General features: G+C 46.6%; 2 protein-coding genes across 4 annotated transcripts in view; one reads left to right on the top strand and one right to left on the bottom strand.

Moving 5' to 3' along the window:
- Window positions 1–18,550, top strand: part of man2c1 (mannosidase, alpha, class 2C, member 1) — an 88,615-nt gene extending 70,065 nt beyond the window's left edge. Inside the window, exons 22-26 of one of the 2 annotated variants that reach the window (XM_085972162.1) lie at window positions 3,398–3,507; window positions 6,665–6,744; window positions 8,541–8,692; window positions 9,104–9,207; window positions 10,065–18,550. In XM_085972162.1, the coding sequence (XP_085828288.1) occupies window positions 3,398–3,507; window positions 6,665–6,744; window positions 8,541–8,692; window positions 9,104–9,207; window positions 10,065–10,176 (558 nt within the window). In that variant the 3' untranslated portion in view covers window positions 10,177–18,550. Of the gene's footprint in view, window positions 1–2,750; window positions 2,899–3,397; window positions 3,508–6,664; window positions 6,745–8,540; window positions 8,693–9,103; window positions 9,208–10,064 lie in introns of those variants that run through there. The other variant, XR_015074352.1, reaches the window with a different exon arrangement.
- The window catches only part of LOC147097306 (sorting nexin-27-like), a 138,986-nt gene continuing 135,298 nt past the window's right edge, over window positions 16,534–20,221 (bottom strand). For both annotated transcript variants that reach the window (XM_085972163.1, XM_085972164.1), the window contains exon 13: window positions 16,534–19,706. In XM_085972163.1, coding sequence (XP_085828289.1) covers window positions 19,656–19,706 — 51 coding nt within the window. In that variant the 3' untranslated portion in view covers window positions 16,534–19,655. The remainder of the gene's footprint in view (window positions 19,707–20,221) is intronic.

Below are 20,221 nucleotides of genomic sequence, written 5' to 3' on the forward strand. Positions count from 1 at the left end.
TGTGGGTGTGCTTTGCAGTTGAAGTTACCTACTTGTTTTCACATACCATACGCTTATAGTCAGGGCCATGGAGCTGTCAGCTTTGTTAAAACTCTTGGTCAGCTTTTCCAGCTTTGCTAGGTTGCTGTGTATGGAAATGGCTGCTGCCTTGTCTTATTTCATACTCCTGCAAAGAGCTTCTAATATCCTCACTATATTTGGCCGTGTCCTCAGTTGCTCAGTCTGAAATGTTTGTTACATTAGTCGCTTCTTCCTAATCGTGTTGACGTGTGTGTCTCCAAATCACGTGTCGCAATAATTGGTCGGTACACAGAGGCTGTCAAGGAGATGAAAAAGATCATATTCTGATTTAAGTTGAAGACATTTCAAGAGCTAGATATTTAGAAGATAAAAACATCACTTGCCCTGCGACAGGAGCCGTTTCTCAGAGTGGGTAGATGACCTGCTGCTGTTATGGAATATATATGATCACCTTCAGCCCACGCCTTCCCCTGTGAATCCCTGTTATTTTTCGGGACATTTTTGTTGACCCAGTGAGTGCTGATGACGTCTTTTGGGAGGAATCATTGATCTGACACTCTGAATTAACGTGCACTCAGTCGAAATGACAAGCTCATTGAAGCATCCTGGCTTCGTGAATGTGGCCGCTGATGTTCGGTTCCCTCACAGTTAGGCTCAGCAACACCTCTGAGTCACTTTCTACAATGATAACACCAACCTCCACTCTTCTAAACTAAAATACTTCTCTTTTTATGTCAACCAAAACAACAGCAACATCTTGCATTTCCATAGCGCCTTTAACATAGTAAAGCGTCCCAAGGTGCTTCACAGGAGCGATATAAAACAAAATTTGACGCCGCGCCTCATGAGATATTACGACAGGTAATACCAAAAGCTTGGTCAAAGAGTAGTTTTAAGTAGCATCTTAAAGGAGGATAAAGAGGTGGAGAGCTTTAGGAAGGGAATTCCAGAGCTTAGGGCCCAGGTAGCTGAATGCATGACCGCCAATGAAGGCCACGGAGGGATTTGAAAACAAGGATTTCATTTTTTAAGTCGCTGCGTTGCCGGACTGGGGAGCCAATGTAGGTCAGCGAGCACAGGGGGTGATGGGTGAACGGGACTCGGTGCGAGGTAGGACACGGGGCGGCAGAGTTTTGGATGAGCTGAAGTTTATGGAGGGTTCAAGGCGAGATGGAATCGTCGAGTCTCAAGGTAACAGAGGCATGCAATGAGCAGCAGATGAAAACAAAAACTTGCAAAGAAGCCTTTGCAAAGATCTGAATTTTGAGAATGGTTCTGATGATGAGACTTTTTAAATACATCAGCTTGAAGCCAGGGGATATTGTACAATGCAGAAGAATGGAAGCATTGCAGACCCTAAAGAACCTGTTGGAGCTCCAGATTTGCCTGAGCAACACTGTGCTATATTCGGAATCTCACTTTACCAGCACCGCTGACTGAGGGTTTATGGAGAAAGAACAATTTTTGAATTTGAATAAGTGCCTTGGGACGTTTTACTATGTTAAAGGCGCTAGATAAGAATTAGGAGCAGGAGTCGGCCCTTCGAGCCTGCTCTGCCATTCAATGAGATCATGGCTGATCTTCTACCTCATCTCCACTTTCCTGCACTATCCCCATATCCCTTGATTCCCTTAATATCCAAAAATCTATCAATCGCTGTCTTGAATATACTCAATGAGCCTCCACAGCCTTCTGGGGTAGAGAACTCCAAAGATTCACCACCCTCCGAGTGAAGAAATTTCTCCTCATCTCAGTCCGAAATGGCCGACCCCTTATTCTGAGACTGTGACCCCTGGTTCTAGACTCCCCAGCCAGGGGAAACATCCTCCCTGTCAAGCCCTGTAAGAATTTTGTGTTTCAATGAGATCACCTCTCACTCTTCTAAACTGTAGAGCGTATAAATGTACGTTGTTTACAAGTAGCAATCTGCTCAGCTTGAAATGACATTTCAACTCGGAGATTCTAATCTCATATTTCAATCCAGTGCACTTTTTGCTCTTTCCTGACCTGAAACTGACTGCGCCCTTCACTTTGAAGATTATGACCCAAAGACTGACCCAAAGTTCAGCTACGGCAGTCCACGTGTTTCTTTAAATCCATTTTCCACCCTCTCTGCTGCAAACTGGGGTGTGTCGGACACCAGCCATCCTCTGATATTTCGCCCAGGTGCCCACTCTTGTTGTCTGAGGCTAGTTAGTGAGTGCTGGCAGGCTGACTGACTGCGGGGCATCACAGCCCAGCTCAATCATGACTTATTTTTTGACAGCTCCAAGCCAACTAAGCTTGAAGAAAGAATCCCTTAATTCTAGTTTCACCATCTGCCAGTTCATGTCATATGTTTTTGTTCTTGCAGTTATTCAGCCACTCCTGTGCATGACTCCAACAGCTGATGATAAGTTACATGTTTATCACTTTTTTTTAAGCAGTCATTCTTTTCCATATGGTGTGGGAATGGGCATTTCCTTGTGCTTAATAAATGGAGATTGAGCTGACAGTGCACAAAGGAATGTGCGTGGCACATTCTCCAGCTTCTCGCTAGAAAGCACTGGCTGGACGGGCCGTTTGGGAGAAGGACACAATCCTCTATAGGGGCGGGAGAAGGAAAAACCAGGCAAGAGTCACCCTCTGAAGGGAGGGGTGGGTGATGAACACGTAAAGGTGTTTGTGACATTGCTCCTTGCAGAGTTCAATAGTATTCGATTAATCTTTTCTATTTCTTGGTGTTTCAGCGATGATCACCCCGTGTTGCTGAATTCCTGGTCACCACTGGGCTGCCCTGGGAGCTGAGCGCCTACCAGTGAAGCGAGGAGAATCAGAAAATATCCACAGCTGTTACACCCAGTGTACAGCACAGAAACAGGCCATTTGGCCCAACAGGTCTGTGCCGGTGTTAACAGGCCACACAAACATTCTCCCTCACTATTTCATCTCACCCTACCCACATAACCACCTGTTCCTTTCTCCCCCATGTACTTATCTAGCTTCCCCTTAAATGCATCTATGATGCCGGGGCTAAAAGGGTTAAATTATGAAGACAGGTTGCATAGACTAGGCTTGTATTCCCTTGAGTGCAGAAGATTAAGAGGTGATCTAATTGAGGTGTTTAAGATCACCCTTCTAATGATCAACTTGGAGCAGGATCGAGCGAGGCCTAGGAGGAAGTCATCCACCTGCGCCCTGAACCGGAGGATGTGCACAGTCTGAGGAGAGAAAGTAAATCCTTTCTGCTCCTTTTCCTGATTCGGAGAAGTTCAAGTTATTTTTAACTAAAGCTGCGTTAAATATTCCAAAAGGACCTCGGGTACTCCAGTCCTGAAAGTGAGATGCTTCATTTTAGCAATGGTGCAGGAGAAAATAACTTCCTTTTGTTGCCTAGGTCTGGGGGCACAAGTGGGCCGATCTGTCGGAGCATGGCTTTGGTGTGGCATTGCTGAATGACTGCAAGTACGGATATTCAGTGCATCGAAACATAATGACACTATCCCTGTAAGTACTCGATAAAAATTAGGATTATTGGCGTCAATGGCAGTATTGTGATCTGTAAATGTGTCTAAGTGAGTATGTGAGTGGGGGGATCTGATAAAATACAGTGCAAAGTGATTGAAAATCTCTCATAATTTGGGCCTGGGTTTAATTCCAACCCACACGAAAGGAACTATCAGAGGGTTTTTATAATTCATTCACGTTGTCAGACTGGGTAAGGACGGCAGATTTCCTTCCTAAAGGGCATTAGTGAACCAAATGGGTTTTTATGACAATCCAGTGGTTTCATGGTCACCATTTTTATTCTAGATTTATTTAATTAACTGAATTTAAATTCCCCAGCTGCCGTGGGACTTGAACTTATGTCTCCGGGTTATTAGCCCTGTAACATAACCACTATACTATCCTACCCTTATGGGATGGGTTATGTTGAATGAACATGTCGTGGAACCTGTATTTAATCGTATTTATAAAGTGCCCACCTGTCTATAGTAGCCACACTTTGCTGTCCCAAGCAACAGCTAATATAAGTCACGGGCAGTTATTTTATGTATATGTACATTGTACAGCAGCTCCATTCACTGTTCACTATATAAGCCCGTGAATGATCAAACCAGGATTGCGAGGGAATGGGGCTGGGATCAGACAGGAGTGAGGGACTGACTGTGTGAGCTGTGCTAAGCTTTAAATTTAGTCTAATTTTCTGATGATCACCAGATCTTTGTATATCTTCAGGCTGGCCAGCGCAGCAGGCGCATCAGAACCCAGCTCTGTTTTAGGGAGGGAATGAGAGGATGGGTTTGCCGGACTGTTGGGAACCCAGAACTTGACTCACAGATACTGGGCAAAATGGCCCTGAAATCATCAAGGGGCACTTGGGTTAGTTGTTGCAGGAATAACTGAACCAGGCAGCGAGAATTGGGTGAGCAATTAGAAAATCTAAGATTCGAACTTCCTCCTGTGCATGGGTGAGTTTAACAACACTACACACACCTGACAATGATGGGCAGGAAAAGACCAGCTGCTGATGGTGTCAGTGCTGTATCAGTACAGGGCGATGGTGTCGGTGCTGTATCGGTACAGGGCGATGGTGTCTGTGCTGTATCGGTACAGGGCGATGGTGTCGGTGCTGTGTCGGTACAGGGCGATGGTATCAGTGCTGTATCGGTACAGGGCGATGGTGTCCGTGCTGTATCGGTGCAGGGCGATGGTGTCAGTGCTGTATCGGTACAGGGCGATGGTGTCAGTGCTGTATCGGTACAGGGCGATGGTGTCAGTGCTGTATCGGTACAGGCGATGGTGTCAGTGCTGTATCGGTACAGGGCGATGGTGTCGGTGCTGTATCGGTACAGGGCGATGGTATCAGTGCTGTATCGGTATCAGTGCTGTATCGGTACAGGGTGATGGTGTCGGTGCTGTATCGGTACAGGGCGATGGTGTCGGTGCTGTATCGGTACAGGGCGATGGTATCAGTGCTGTATCGGTACAGGGCGATGGTGTCAGTGCTGTATCGGTATCAGTGCTGTATCGGTACAGGGTGATGGTGTCGGTGCTGTATCGGTACAGGGCGATGGTGTCGGTGCTGTATCGGTACAGGGCGATGGTATCAGTGCTGTATCGGTACAGGGCGATGGTGTCAGTGCTGTATCGGTATCAGTGCTGTATCGGTACAGGGCGATGGTGTCTGTGCTGTATCGGTACAGGGCGATGGTGTCGGTGCTGTGTCGGTACAGGGCAATGGTGTCGGTGCTGTATCGGTACAGGGCGATGGTATCAGTGCTGTATCGGTATCAGTGCTGTATCGGTACAGGGTGATGGTGTCGGTGCTGTATCGGTACAGGGCGATGGTGTCGGTGCTGTATCGGTACAGGGCGATGGTATCAGTGCTGTATCGGTACAGGGCGATGGTGTCAGTGCTGTATCGGTATCAGTGCTGTATCGGTACAGGGTGATGGTGTCGGTGCTGTATCGGTACAGGGCGATGGTGTCGGTGCTGTATCGGTACAGGGCGATGGTATCAGTGCTGTATCGGTACAGGGCGATGGTGTCAGTGCTGTATCGGTATCAGTGCTGTATCGGTACAGGGTGATGGTGTCGGTGCTGTATCGGTACAGGGCAATGGTATCAGTGCTGTATCGGTACAGGGCGATGGTGTCGGTGCTGTATCGGTACAGGGCGATGGTGTCCGTGCTGTATCGGTACAGGGCGATAGTGTCAGTGCTGTATCGGTACAGGGCGATGGTGTCGGTGCTGTGTCGGTACAGGGCGATGGTATCAGTGCTGTATCGGTACAGGGCGATGGTGTCCGTGCTGTATCGGTGCAGGGCGATGGTGTCAGTGCTGTATCGGTACAGGGCGATGGTGTCAGTGCTGTATCGGTACAGGGCGATGGTGTCAGTGCTGTATCGGTACAGGCGATGGTGTCAGTGCTGTATCGGTACAGGGCGATGGTATCAGTGCTGTATCGGTACAGGGCGATAGTGTCAGTGCTGTATCGGTACAGGGCGATGGTGTCGGTGCTGTGTCGGTACAGGGCGATGGTATCAGTGCTGTATCGGTACAGGGCGATGGTGTCCGTGCTGTATCGGTGCAGGGCGATGGTGTCGGTGCTGTATCGGTACAGGGCGATGGTGTCGGTGCTGTATCGGTACAGGGCGATGGTGTCCGTGCTGTATCGGTACAGGGCGATGGTGTCGGTGCTGTATCGGTACAGGGCGATAGTGTCAGTGCTGTATCGGTACAGGCGATGGTGTCAGTGCTGTATCGGTACAGGGCGATGGTATCAGTGCTGTATCGGTGCAGGGCGATGGTATCGGTGCTGTACCGGTACAGGGCGATGGTGTCGGTGCTGTATCGGTACAGGGCGATGGTGTCGGTGCTGTATCGGTACAGGGCGATGGTGTCCGTGCTGTATCGGTCCAGGGCGATGGTATCGGTGCCGTGTCGGTCCAGGGCGATGGTATCAGTACGGAGTGGTTACCTGTCTGTTTTCAGCAGAGGTAGAAAAGTAGACATCAGACTGCCGGTATCAAACCCATAGTGGGACACCCTGAAAGGTATATTCATTGCTTGATGTGCATATGCTTTTGCAGTTAAATGTCGACACTTCCAGTCAACCTCAACCCACTGGCTATCTTCATGATTTTGTCTTTATTTGCAGTTTGCGAGCTCCAAAAGCACCGGATGCCATGGCAGATATGGGCCATCATCAGTTCACTTACGCTATCATGCCCCACACAGGTAAATGGGCTGCAGTGAGCTTACCTCTTTCACTGATGAATATGCCTGCTGTATTTTCATGTTCACACTAACAATGCATTGCACAGGGGTGCTGAGAGTAAGACTTGCCTTGTGTATGGGGCCTTATCACAGCCCTCACAAACTTCAAAGCGCTTCACAAATTATTTTGAATTACAGTGACTGTAATGCAGGTAACTGCAGCAGCCCTGCGTGCACAGCAAGATCACACACACAGCAATGAGACAATTGATCAGTTACTCTGTTGGAGTTAGGGAGGGATGTTGGCCTGGACACCTGGAGGACTCCTTGCTCTTTACATTAGTGCCATGGGATACTTAACAACCACCTGAAACAAAGAATCAGGCAGACCGGGCTGGAGTTTAATGTCTTAGCCAGCAAGGGCACCTCTGGCAATTCAGCACAAAAGTGTCATCCTAGATAATGTGCTCAAGTCCTGGAGTGGAGCTTGAACCCATAACCACCTGACTTGGGGGGTGGGGGCAGGAGCACCAAACACTCCTCGGAGAAGAGGTTAATATAAAATCCCACCACATGTGTAACAGATTGGCACGCCGCCCACTTACAGAAGCAGACTGAATTTTGAATTAACTTATTCCAAGTAAGTAAACCTTTTGTTCATTGGACTGTTGTCTATCTCTCTCTCTCTCGTTCCTCTGTTCCTACTCTTTGCTCACACTCCTCCGGGATTGTGTCAATTCTATCGAGGTAAATGCCCAATAATGTTGGTGATTTACTTGGATACAGATTGCCTGCACAGATATGGTCTGTATACCTTACAGACAGATTGCACAGATATAGATTGATTTAGGTGCTGTTACATGAGCCTGTATCTGTGCAGACACCCAATGAAGGGTTAGCGGACGTGTAGCAGTGAAAATCACTCTCTACAGAGGAGCATCCAATGTGTTCTGCAGGCAAGTGGCATGAAGGGCTACCAGACCTGGTGCAGAAATAGTACATGGAGGGGTAGCATACTGGCTCTGGTGCAAGCTTGCAATATCGAGGCACAGTTTATGGACTTACAAGTAGCTTTGTGCTGTTAGACAACCCTGTGGCTATGTGCAATCACCACTCCTATACTGAGCATGTGTTTTATATCCCTGACCCAATAATACTGATTGGAGTTTTGGATGCCTAACCTGGTGTTGAACCAAATCAGACCACACTTGGAGTACTGTGTGCAGTTTTGGTCTTGTTACCTAAGAAAGGATATATTTGCCATAGGAAGTGCAACGAAGGTTCACCGGACTGATTTCTGGGATGGCAGGATTGTCATATGAGGAGCGATTGGGCCTGTATTCACTAGAGTTTAGAAGAATGAGAGGGGATCTCATTGAAATGTATACAATTCTGACCAGGCTAGACAGACTGTGTGCAGGGAGGATGTTTCCCCTGGCTGGGGGGGGGGGTCACAGTCTCGGGATACGGGGTAGGACATTTAGGACTGAGATGAGGAGAAATTTCTTCACTCAGAGGGTGGTGAACCTGTGGAATTCTCTACCACAGAAGGCTGTGGAGGCCAAGTCACTGAATATATTTAAGGAGATAGATTTCTAGACACAAAAGGCATCAAGGGGTATGGGGAGAGAGCGGGAATATGGTATTGAGATAGAGGATCAGCCATGACCATACTGAATGGTGGAGCAGGCTCGAATGGCCTCCTATTTTTCGATATTTCTTAAACATGTTGGTATCTGTTTTTCCCCTGGTCCCACCCAAAGAAGATTCCTGTTGTAGTCCTTGTCCTAACTTGGCCTGTACTGTTTCCCCTGCAGGTTCTTTCCAAGAGGCCGATGTGATTCAGTTTGCGTACAACATCAACTACCCCTTGCATATTGTACCTGCTGAACCCAGTGTCAGTACCTCCAGCTCCTGGAGTGCCTTCTCCATCCAGTCTCCTGCTGTCATTTTGGAAACTATTAAACAGGTAACTATTGGAGGAGATCGGTACAAGCTGATCTTTAACATCCATTTAATTTACAATAACGTAAAAACTTTCTAGATGGTGTCACAGGTTCAGACAGTACCTGTGGTTTTTTTAACTCTTTAAATTGATCGCCCCAACATCTTCCTCTTTCAGCCAGTAGGCTGGTTGTGGTTTGAACAGCGAACCTCTTGGATGCTATCAGTGCTGTTCTGTAGCAGGTGGTAGCACACGTTGGAGGGCCGAGAAGGTTGTTTTACAAGTTGAATGCTGGAGGTGGGAAGATCGGCAGGTGAAATATAGTGGGTATTTCTCACTGCTGTACCTGAGCTATGCTCCCACGGTGCTGGAGGCTTGAGCCGTGGAGGGAGGCAAATATTTTGTGAACTGACCCATTGAATGTTTCTCCAATAGGCTGAAGACAGGAAACGTGCCCTGGTAATTAGGCTGTATGAGTCACATGGCAGCACCGTGGTCACATGGTTGCACACTTCACTTCCTGTTAAGCAAGCAATCTGGTAAGTGGCGGTCACTGCAGTAATAGACATAGTTTGTGACTTCTCCAATAAATTGCATCAACATAGATGTTAGTCCTACTCCTGCCAGGTAGAACCGTTGCAATCACTAGTTATTAAAAGAACTTGCATTTATATAGGGCCTTTCACAACCTCAGGATATCCCAAAGCGCTTTACACAGCCATTGAAGTACTTTTGAAGTTGTTGTAATGTAGGAAAGGCAGCAGTCAATTTGCACACAGCAAGCTCCCACAACCAGCTTAGGCAGTCCCTCGGAACCGAGGATGACTTGCTTCCACATTAAAAATGAGTTCGCAGGTGACTGATGAGTCCAATGCGGGACCTACAGTCTCTGTCACAGGTGCAGCAGACGGTGCTTGGGTTGACGTGCACTCGGCTTCCGCTTGCTCCCGGCGAAGAGACTCGAGGTGTTTGGCTCCTTCCCGGATGCTTCTCCTCCACTTTGTGCGGTCTTGGGCCAGGGATTCCCAGGTGTCGGTGGGGATTTTACACTTTTTCAAGGAGGCTTTGTCCTTGAAGCGTTTCCTCTGCCCACCTGCGGCTCTGTTGCCGTGCCGGAGCTCCGAGTAGAGCGCTTGTTTTGGGAGTCTTGTATGGACATCCTTTCCTTCAATCTGTACACCATGAAATGGATGTGAGAATTCATGATTCTCTTTATTCCTGAATTGACGCAGGAGATTATGCATTTGGGCTTGCAGCGTAATTCCAGCTCTAACTATCCCTCGTCACTTTTAATGAATAAAACAATGTTAATTGAGCAGTGATTATACTGCGACCGCCCTGGGCTTCCTTTGCTGTGTGACAGCTGCAGCTTAAATTTTATTTCTACTCTCTGTAGGTGTGATCTCCTGGAGCGACCTGTGGCAGCCAAGCCTCTCCCCATCACTGACTTTCAAATCGAGCTGTCCTTCACTCCGTTTCAGATCCGCTCGCTGCTGCTCATTCTCTGATCTAGGACTCGCACTTGATCGACCTTGATACTTTATAAAGAAACTTCTTAATAAAAGAGTTTCTAAATATAGCACAATCAAGAATACTGTGCAGAACAGCACTATTTAATGAAATTAATACAAAATGTCTTCACTCTGCACAAAAAATCTATGGCCTGATAATTTCCTACAGATCCCTACTGTTTGCACCCAGAGTGTGATTAAGTTATTTGCAAGTTTTCATGTGTGACTGAAGGTGGAATGTGGTGGCTCAGCAGCTTGTTATACAGCACCATTAACATCGTAAAACAGCCCACAGTGCTTCACCAGAGCATAAGCAGACAAAAAAATGGCACTAATCAAAGAATGAGATATTTGGATGAGTGACCAAAAGCTTACCAAAGAGATAGATTTTAAGGAGCGTCTTAAAGGAGAGGTTTAGGAAGGGAATGCCAGAGCTTCAGGCCGCAGCTGAAGGCACGGCCACCAATGGAAGAGCGAAGGGAGTCAGGGATGCGCCAGTGGCAAGAATTGGAGGAACGCAGTGTTCTCCGAGGGTTGGAGAAGGCTAGAGAGATAGGGGAGGTGCAAGACCATGGAGGTATGTGAAAATTTTAAAATAGAGGCTTTTGCCGGACTGGCAAGCCAATGCAGGTCAGCAAGCACAGGGGTGAACGGGGCTTGGTGCGAGTTAGCATATGGGCAGCAGAGATTTGTACAAGTTTATGGAGGGTAGAAGGCGGCCAGGAGAGCATTAGAACAGTCGAGGCGGAAGGTAACAAAATCGGGGATGAGGGTTTCAGCGGCAGATGGGCTGAGGACGGGTGATGTTATCGAGCACACCACCCATTCCACCTTTCCTTAACACTGGCTGCACACCGCATCCCAATTATCAGGGCAAATAGAGCAGCAGCGATTTCCTTTCGGATACATTTACTGGTTTTGAACTGTTTACCTGCAGGATTGATTCCAGCCAGGCCTGGTTCCCATTCAATTCTCCAGCCCAGGGGGAAAATGTGTGCACCTGTAGACTTCCCCACCTGCTCGTGCCAAACGGCACTTTCAAAGCATTTAAGAGTCAGTAAATTCAAAAATGTTCATGATGACTAATGGAATTAAACCTTTTTTGCAATGACAAAGCGACTGAATAAATGCAGCTTTGATTTCAGGCAAGTGTCTAGAAATCAACTGAATAGTTTCCCCGATTCTAAAGCAAAAATTACCGTGGCCCAATCATGGTACACTGCATCACATTCCGTGTCTCAAATGTGCCTTTGCAAGGAGGCATTGTGCACTGACCGATCAAGCACTTCCCCACAACGGAAGAGGGAAAAAAAGCAGTGTCAATACGGCTGACTTTTTTCAATATGGGCAGATGCCCAAACACAGTATCACAAGAGGTGGGGAAGGAAAAAAAATCTAAATATATAGGAAAGCAGTTTTTTTTATTTTTTAAAAGCCCCTCTGTGTGTCATGCACCAGTCTCCATCGCAAAAGCAAAATAGTTGAGTTGAAGCAGTTCAGCCCCAATCACGGCTGAAATGATAACGACAATGTATTATCTTCCCAAGCGACGTATTGGAAGCATATTAAATGAGGGAGGGGAATAAGCTCCCTGCTCAACGTCTATGTAACCGGAATAAAATTAATTGCTAGAACAGATTTTCCTCATTTACATTTAATTTGTGTATTCAGCGCTGCAACCAGCCTGAACTATGGAAATCCGTGCCGGAACACGAGGCTAGACGCAGCACCACCTGTGCACATCACTGGAGTAAATGGGAAGTGCTGCTCTTACTCAAGTTGCTGTCGGGATCCGAGATGGTCAAATATCACAGATCAGCTGGTCCTTTCTCGACAATTTTCTCCCTCCCTGATTACTTTTCATAAATAAACGTTAATGTGCTGGGGTTTCACAAACTGGTTTTTACTCTTCCTCGCTTGGTGATTAGAAAGTGCTCCAGGCAGCCTGCTCATCATGTGTTTTATACACACTGGCTGGTTGCCAGTGGGGTGAGTTCCATTTCACAACTGAAACAGTTGTAGTTTCCATTTCACAACACAGGCACTGCATAGAAAACAGGCTGAGTTTTTTAAAGACAGCTCTAAAGCTGTAAGAAGATGCCCAAATTCAAACAGCAAAGTCCCAGCCCACTTTTACAAAATCAATCACAGACTGAAATTATAATTTAAAACCATCATCATCATGAGGGGAGGATAAAATGGACTGAAACACAAAATTCTATGGGGGATAGATGCTGAGTGAGAGGTTCTTTCCCCTGGCTGGTGAGTCGAGAACTAGGGGGCATAGTCTCAGGATAAGGGGTCGGCTATTAAGACTGAGATAAGGAGGAATTTCTGCAGAGGGTTGTGAATCTTTGGAATTCTCTACCCCAAAGGGAGTATATTCAAGGCCGAGATAGATTTTTGAATTCTATGGGAATGGAAGAATATGGGGATCGGGATAGAAAGTGGAGTTGAGGTTGATGATCAGCCATGATCTTATGGAACAGGCTCGAGGGGCCGTATGGCCTGCTCCTAATTCTTACATACTTATGACTGTTCATATTAGTAACCAAAGAGAGTCTTACAGACCAGATTTAGAAAAGTGCACACAAATACATGAACCTAATCAAGTGCTACTTAAATGAAAACGCTGGAAACACTCAGCAGGTCAGGCAGCATCTGTGGAGAGAGAAACAGTTAACGTTTCAGGTCGATGAAGGGTCATCTGTTTCTCTCCACAGATGCTGCCCGGCCTGCTGCGTATTTTCAGCATTTTCTCTTTTTATTTCAGATTGCCAGCATCCGCAGTAATTTTGCTTTTGTACAAGTGCTACTTAATCCTGGTTTCAGTGCTACAGCGACTAACATCTCAGTGAACATGTGAGTAAAGTTACAGAAACAGTCAACTGTCTGGCAACCACCAGAGCTGGATGGTGGCGAGGAGTGAAAGGACATGGTTAGCCCATGGATGTGACATTTATCCACATAATGAAGTCATATTTGTCAAAGATATGCATGCAAAAAAACAAGCCACACAGTGAAACATTTAAAAATGCAGCAAGGGATTAGAAACAAGAAGAGTAGGGTCAAACAAATTCAATTATCCATGGGAATGTGCAGTAGGAAGCATGGTTTAAGCTCCACTGGTTAAAGACAACACTCTTGTGATTGGAGGGTGTAAGTTGACCAAATCCCTAGAGCATAAACCACTGTTAAGCGGTCATTCAGCCCAACAGATCTGTGCCAGTGATTATGCTCCACATGTGCCTCTTCCCACTGTACGTCATCTCAGCCCAGCAATATATCAGAACACCATTAATGGAATGAAAGTGAGGCAGGTAAAAGGGGATTGAAGAGGAAACTCGACCCCTTGGTTTGCAGAGGATGTTGCAGCAGCATATCCACATACAGTGGCCGTCATTACATGCTGGATAAGTGTGCTCATATACTCAGTGTATAATCTACATTGTGTACAGAGCAAGAACCCCAGTACACAAAGATCACCGTATACCCCCAGTTGAAGCAGGAAGCAGTCACCAGCAGATACACAATCAGGGCAAGTACAGAGGGTGAGACAGGTGCAACAGTGCTGGTGGTTGGTGAGGGGCCAGCTAATGCATGACTGGTTGGTGGTGGGGGAGGGGCAGAAGTGCCATTTCCCAAATGCCGTCACGGAACGATAGATGCACTGCAGGCAGCCAGTGACCATGTGGCAATACCAGTGGAGACTCTGTTACACAGGGTGTAAACACAGTGAGATCCTCTTATCTCAAGTACTTCAACTGCTTTGGGCTTCAAACTCAAAGCTACAGTCATAACCTACCCCATCCACCAGCTTAAACATTCACTCCCTTCACCACCTGCGCAGCGTGGCTGGTGTGTGCACCATCTACACGATGCACTGCAGCAACTCGCCAAGACTCCTTCGGCAGCACCTCCCAGACCCGCGACATCCACCATCTAGGAGAAGAGCAGCAGGTGCATGGGGACACCACCACCTCCATGGTTTCCTCTATATCACACACCATCCAGACTTGGAGCTATAATCATCCTACGTAACCGCACTAAGAGTATCTTCACCACAGACGGCAGCGGTTCAAAATGGCAGCTTACCACCCTCTTGAGGGCAACCAGGGATGGGCAATAAATGCTGGCCTTGCCAGTGATGCCCACATCCAGTGAATAAAAGAAAGCCAGTTTCAACTTGTCTTGAGAGTAGTTATAGGCAAGATTGATTGGCAGGATTTCAAGGCCTCATTAGATGCTCACTGTCCTATGTTGAGACAGCAGTGGGCATGGTGACAAGATGCCCTCCATAAATTGTACAAGTGAAATAGCACAGGAGCAGCTGCTTGGCACTCATGTTGATGGCTGTCCTGTGCCATCAGACAGCTCTGCACTAATAACGGCAAGTGCTCTGAAAGCAATGAGCCAATCGTAAAGGATCCCCCTCGCACACAGTCACAGATAGAAGGAATGAGCCTCAAATGGAGATCACACAGCAACGATGAACACCTTGCATTTTTATAGCGCCTTCAATGTAGTAAAACGTCCCAGTGCTTCGCAGGATCGTAATCAAACAAACAAATTGACACCGAGCTAAATGAGGAGACATCAGGACAGGTGACCAATAGCTTGGTCAGAGGTAGGTTTTAAGGAGTGTCTTAAAGGAAGAGAGGTGGAGAGTTGAATATTTTCAACAGGGAGATTTTTGGACTCAGGAGAATCAAGGGATATGGACAGGAAAGTGGAGTGGAGGTCGATGATCAGCCATGATCTTATTGAATGGCAGAGCAGGCTCAAGGAACCGTATGGCCGACTCCTGCTTCTATTTCTTATGTTCAGAGGGGGAATTCCAGAGCTTCGGGCCTAGACGGCTGACAGCACAGTGGTCAATGATGGAGCCAAGTAAGAAGTTACAACACGAGGTAAACACACCAAGAATAGACGCACACCCCAAGCACGCAATATTTAACATTCATTTACTTTTACTGTGCCTTTGAGTTTTGTGCAGGGGAGTAATAAAAAAACCAAATGAACAGACTGGTTGACTATTTGAGGTACGCACTACGGCAGAGCTGAAGGCCGTGGGGGGCTTTATTTCGATGGTCCTTGCAGCTCCTTATGGACCAGTTGCCACATTGCAATCACACCATGCCCAGGAAGCAGAGTCTTTGGTACATTACTGCGAGCCCACAGCCTCAAATGCCCTGTGTTCTCAGGCAAAAACTCTCCTACCAGCCATTTCTGGGTTGCTGCTACTTTGAAATCTTTCTTTTTTGTTAAATACACCAACTCCAAGTCTGGTCTGAATTAAAATATTCATTTACATTTCACACTGCAGCTTCAGAGTAAGAACAAGTAAAATGAGTGTCAGCTTGGCTCAGTTTGTAGCACTCTTGCCTATGGGGCAGATGGTTGTGGGATCGAGCAGCACATGAGGCTCTGAGCCAGCGCTCCAGGATCCTTCGACAAACAAAAATCCTGCCTCCCGTTCAGGAGGATGGCAAAGTTGTAATGGAAAGATGGCAGGTTGGGTATTCTCAAAAGATGAGATCAACTGGGACTTCTTCACCTAAACTTATTCAATCTAGTGTAGGAACCATTTTTCAGAATTTGGGTGAGGTAGGAATCAGAATTTTGTGCAGCCTTAAAATGAGCAAAATCAGGAGCGTCAGCCTCCACATCTCTGGGAGGTTGAGAGAGTTGATGAACCGTCTCATTGGGCCAAATTCTATTTTCCTAGTTCTTAAAAAAAATCTTGCCCCGAAGCCCCACAGCATTCCTTTAACTAGGCAGGACTTGCCTCCTTTATACCCAAGTTCACATCACCTCCCACCATCACACTCAGAAGAGCTAGCAAGTAACTCACCAATCGCCACTGGCTCCAAACCAACTGATGGGAGCAGTAGACAGTTGAGGTGGCGTGATGTTACTGACCATGTCGGGTGAGGTACAGGGGATGGTTATACCACTGTACAGATGCTCTGTGTGTGCGGTGTCGTAAAGTCACAACTTGACTGCAATCAGGACATTCAAACATGAGGGAACTTGATAGCATCATTAACATTATTGGAATGTCCCAAACTGTCATGGTATCGAACTCATTACCCGTACTAGTATCTTTATCAAATACAACAAGTTACCTCCCCTCCCCCCAAAAAGTAACAGAGAGCCTCGTGGGTGTGCTAGTAACCAAGGCATGTGGCTGATTCACTTTACTCACTTTAGTATTAAGGCGGCCAGTTTCTATTTCAGCTATGCTTTGCGGGAATTAGAAATCGTTTCACCAAACCATCAAGCCACCAACCACTCTGCCAGAGCTACACTAGGAAACTATTTTTGGTTGAGAAGTGATGAGGGAGAGTGGCAGAAATGCACATGTTTTCATTTATTTAGAAGAATATGTTACATTAGACATTACATTACTGCAAATGACAAACTACTCCTCCAGGCTGCTCACTGATTAGAATGTGAAATGGCAATGATTAGAAAATGACCAGTTCCCTGAACAGGCAGACACTGTGATGGGATGGACACAGCCCAAAGTTACAATGCATTAATCACTAGACACGGGCACACCCTTTTACTGGTTTCCAGCTAATGAAGAATCAAACCCGTGCAAGGTTCCACACACACACACACAATGTGGCCGTCGTCCAAGAATTGCTCAACACCCCTCCCTAACCCTTGGGGATTTGCAGAAGGTTTACAATTGATCCAATAAGAAACTGATGATTGCATTTTAAAACCCAAAGTACATTTACAATTCTCTTCACCATCCTCCGCTTTGCGCGCTTTATTTTTCGGTGAGCCAAGTGTCTGACTCCCATGCAAACTCATCACCGGGCGCGAGTCTTCAACCCAAACTACCAGGGAATCCAGACAGGCAGAGCTTCTGTTTAAATGAAAAAAAACTGGAAATTCTGAAATAAAATGATGGAAATAAAGATCTAAAACTAAAATATTAACCTGTCTCTACCATTGTGGATAGAAAGGCACAAGACTTTCCTCATGGTACCTTGCCACTGCTAGTCCAAGTAGGATCACCCTGTCTGATGGGGCATTGTCGAGCACTGCTTATCTGGAGGCAAGTCAGAAGTAATCCCTGTCTAACCCTCCAGGTCCCATTAATGAAACATTCTGGCTGGTCAATCATCAACAGCGCCCTGGAATACTGTGGACCTGCCTGACTCCATTATCCCATCACCGAGGTTGCCATTGAGAAGCAGCTCGATTCCAAACTCCCATCACCGAGCACGGTATCTCAGAGCTAACGCGGCCTCAAAAACCACCCCAGTTATATCCCTTCCCTCTATCCTCCCCGCCAAGAGAGGATCGTCACTGGCTGTTTTTGAAATGCCACCTCCAATTTACTTGGTTTGCCATAGCCCATAAAGTGAGCTCTTGTTGGCCCCTTTCTGATGGGACAACAGTGGCTTCAATATAAACATTTGAAGAAAATGGACGCAATGACAACGACAGCGTGTTACACAAACCAGTCGCCACCTTTAATTATGGATCTATAAATAATTACATTGCAGCTTTAACACTGATGCTTTCAAGAAATTACATGGTAATTTTGAGAAGACTAGGAATTTTTTTTTACAAAAACAATTGCTTCCCCCCCCCCCCCCCACCCAACACAGCCAGCCTCTGGCAAGCAGTAGTGTGTCCTTATTCTTTGGCCTGTATATAGGCCCATACCTGAACGTAATACAAATACCGACAGGTCTCCCCCAGTTACCGACGAGGACATTTGGATCCCAGTGCAACATTTCTGCCGTCAGTCCTCGTTACCAGGTCTGTGGTCAGAAAGTTTATTGATGACCGTTAAAACTGATCCATCAGTCCTTGAATGACACAGAGGCTGCACTGTGTAAAGGAGAATGCTGATTGAAAGCTTCGAAATGTTTCACGATCAGTCTCTTCTCCCCTCTCTCACACTGGCCTACTTTGTTATCCATAATCCTAACCGGGCTGGACCTGCTGAGCTTTGAGGAAGCCACGTTACAAAGAGAGCCAGGGAACTGGTATAAATTCTAAGGCTCTCTCTCACACCCAATGATTCCTCACTCCCGACTAAAGTTCCCCGCTTCCAAAGTACATGGTGCAGATCAACATCACTGCCAGCGAGCAACACAAACTCCACAATGTCCAACACTGGCGACTAACCTAGAACAGAGTTTGAATAGCTGTGTCATTAAGCAGCGTGGCGAGGTTGCGTAACTGCTCGTTTCAAAAGCAATACACAACAAAAAGGGCACTGGAAATACTTTTGTAAATAGTGTATATCAGTCCGAGTGTTCAATGACTTGTAGTGACTGGCCTGAACCAGGCTGATTCCTTCCCAAAGAATGGGGGGGGGGGGGGGGGGGGGGGGATATTGTGCACTCAAAAAGGGTTAATTAGAAGTCTGGCCTCCTATTAAACACTGACGGTTTCTCCGTTTTCCCATTCCTCGTCAATTCATTTCACCGTCACAACACACACAAGTGTCAAAAGTGGATATTTCCCATTGGCAGCTTTGGACAGATCACCAGCAATGAGTCACTGGATGGCACAATACTTACCCCAGCTAGAAAATCCCCAAAATGCAAGAGCCCCATATACTTCTAAATGTGTGTTCGCTCTCTGTCTTAGCAGAGCACAGCAGCTCTTAATATACAAAACACCTCTTCTGGTTTTCAATATAAAACAAAAATAAGATTTTTTTTGTAAAGTCTTGAGGAAAATTCCCCCCCCCCCCCCACCCCGTCCTGTCCCCCAGGCTCCAACATTTTCTCTCCTAGTTCCCCATTGTATATTAGTGAAATGCAATACTGTACATGCTGCATGCAGGATATCATCTAGCGACAGGCTCTTTACTACTCCACAGTCAGATTTGGACAAAGAATATCCACTTGGAAACTTGATTTTCTTGTGTTGAAGAACAGTCAAAATGAACGGATGCTCGGATCCAGCTGCTGAAGGCATGTTCCGTGCATTGTAGTGTGGGTTTGGAGACTGAAGCTCCCTAAATAATCCAGCGGGGAATCCTGTCTCTAATACCCAGCAATTAACTAGTAGCTTACACTGTCGGTATACCCATTAGTTTGGAGATGGACCTTGGCCACGGTAATAGTGCTCGCCCCTTCACCCACTGGTCCCAGGCTAACAAATCAGGGCTGGCAAGCGCTAGCATCCTGTACTCTATTGGCCGCACGCTATGGTCGCTCCCTCTCGTCAGGAAGATTACGCCCCAGCGTCCTGCACTATCCAATAAACATGTTACTCCTCGATCACTCACAGAGGCGGCTACGAGTGGCAACGTTATAACAGTGAAAGATGGGATGAAATGAGGAATGGACTACTTGAAGACTGTTTTGATGTCACAGCTACATTGAGGAAGGGTTCGGGCTGCCGCATGCCTCCCCATCCCCCAATGTCAAAGGTCCAATTGCTTCAGTTTCCATGCTAAGGTGCTGAGATGCTACAGAGAGCGAGGTCTCCCATCAGGACAGCGAGCCTCGATTACCTCTCGCTGCTGCTGCACGAAAAATATTCTGAAAGAGAAAAAAAGGAAATTACGTTAATGGGTTGAGCGAACACACTTCAGAAACTCGGACGCCCAACATCAACGTGTCTGATTTCTGATACTCTGCTGTGACATAAGAACTGAAGAAATAGGAGCAGGCCAACCGACCATTCGAGCCTGCGCCGCCATTCAATAAGATCATGGCTGAGCTTGGGGCGATGAAGAGGGGACAGTGGAGGAACAGAAATCCCTCACTGCTTTGCTAAGAAAAATAAATCTTTCAAAATTGCAGCATTGAAACACTGCCTGTGCTGTGCAGTTTCGCGTGCTCATTTTGAAGATTTACATCGATCGGTGAAACCATAAGACAGTGTGATCTTTAGACGGCCTAATTTCTCTCAGGAGATTCCTTCATAACAACAAACATCTATTAACATCTGTATTGCGCAAATACATTATAGTCAACGCGGTATATAATCAGATCACTGCAACTACAGAATCGCATCTTAGGCAAAAGTCAGAGAGAATTAGCAGATTAAGAGA

This window comes from Somniosus microcephalus, chromosome 32 (genome assembly GCF_052327205.1).
Source record: "Somniosus microcephalus isolate GS21.2 chromosome 32, FLI_Smic_1.0, whole genome shotgun sequence".
NCBI classification, from domain to species: domain Eukaryota; kingdom Metazoa; phylum Chordata; class Chondrichthyes; order Squaliformes; family Somniosidae; genus Somniosus; species Somniosus microcephalus.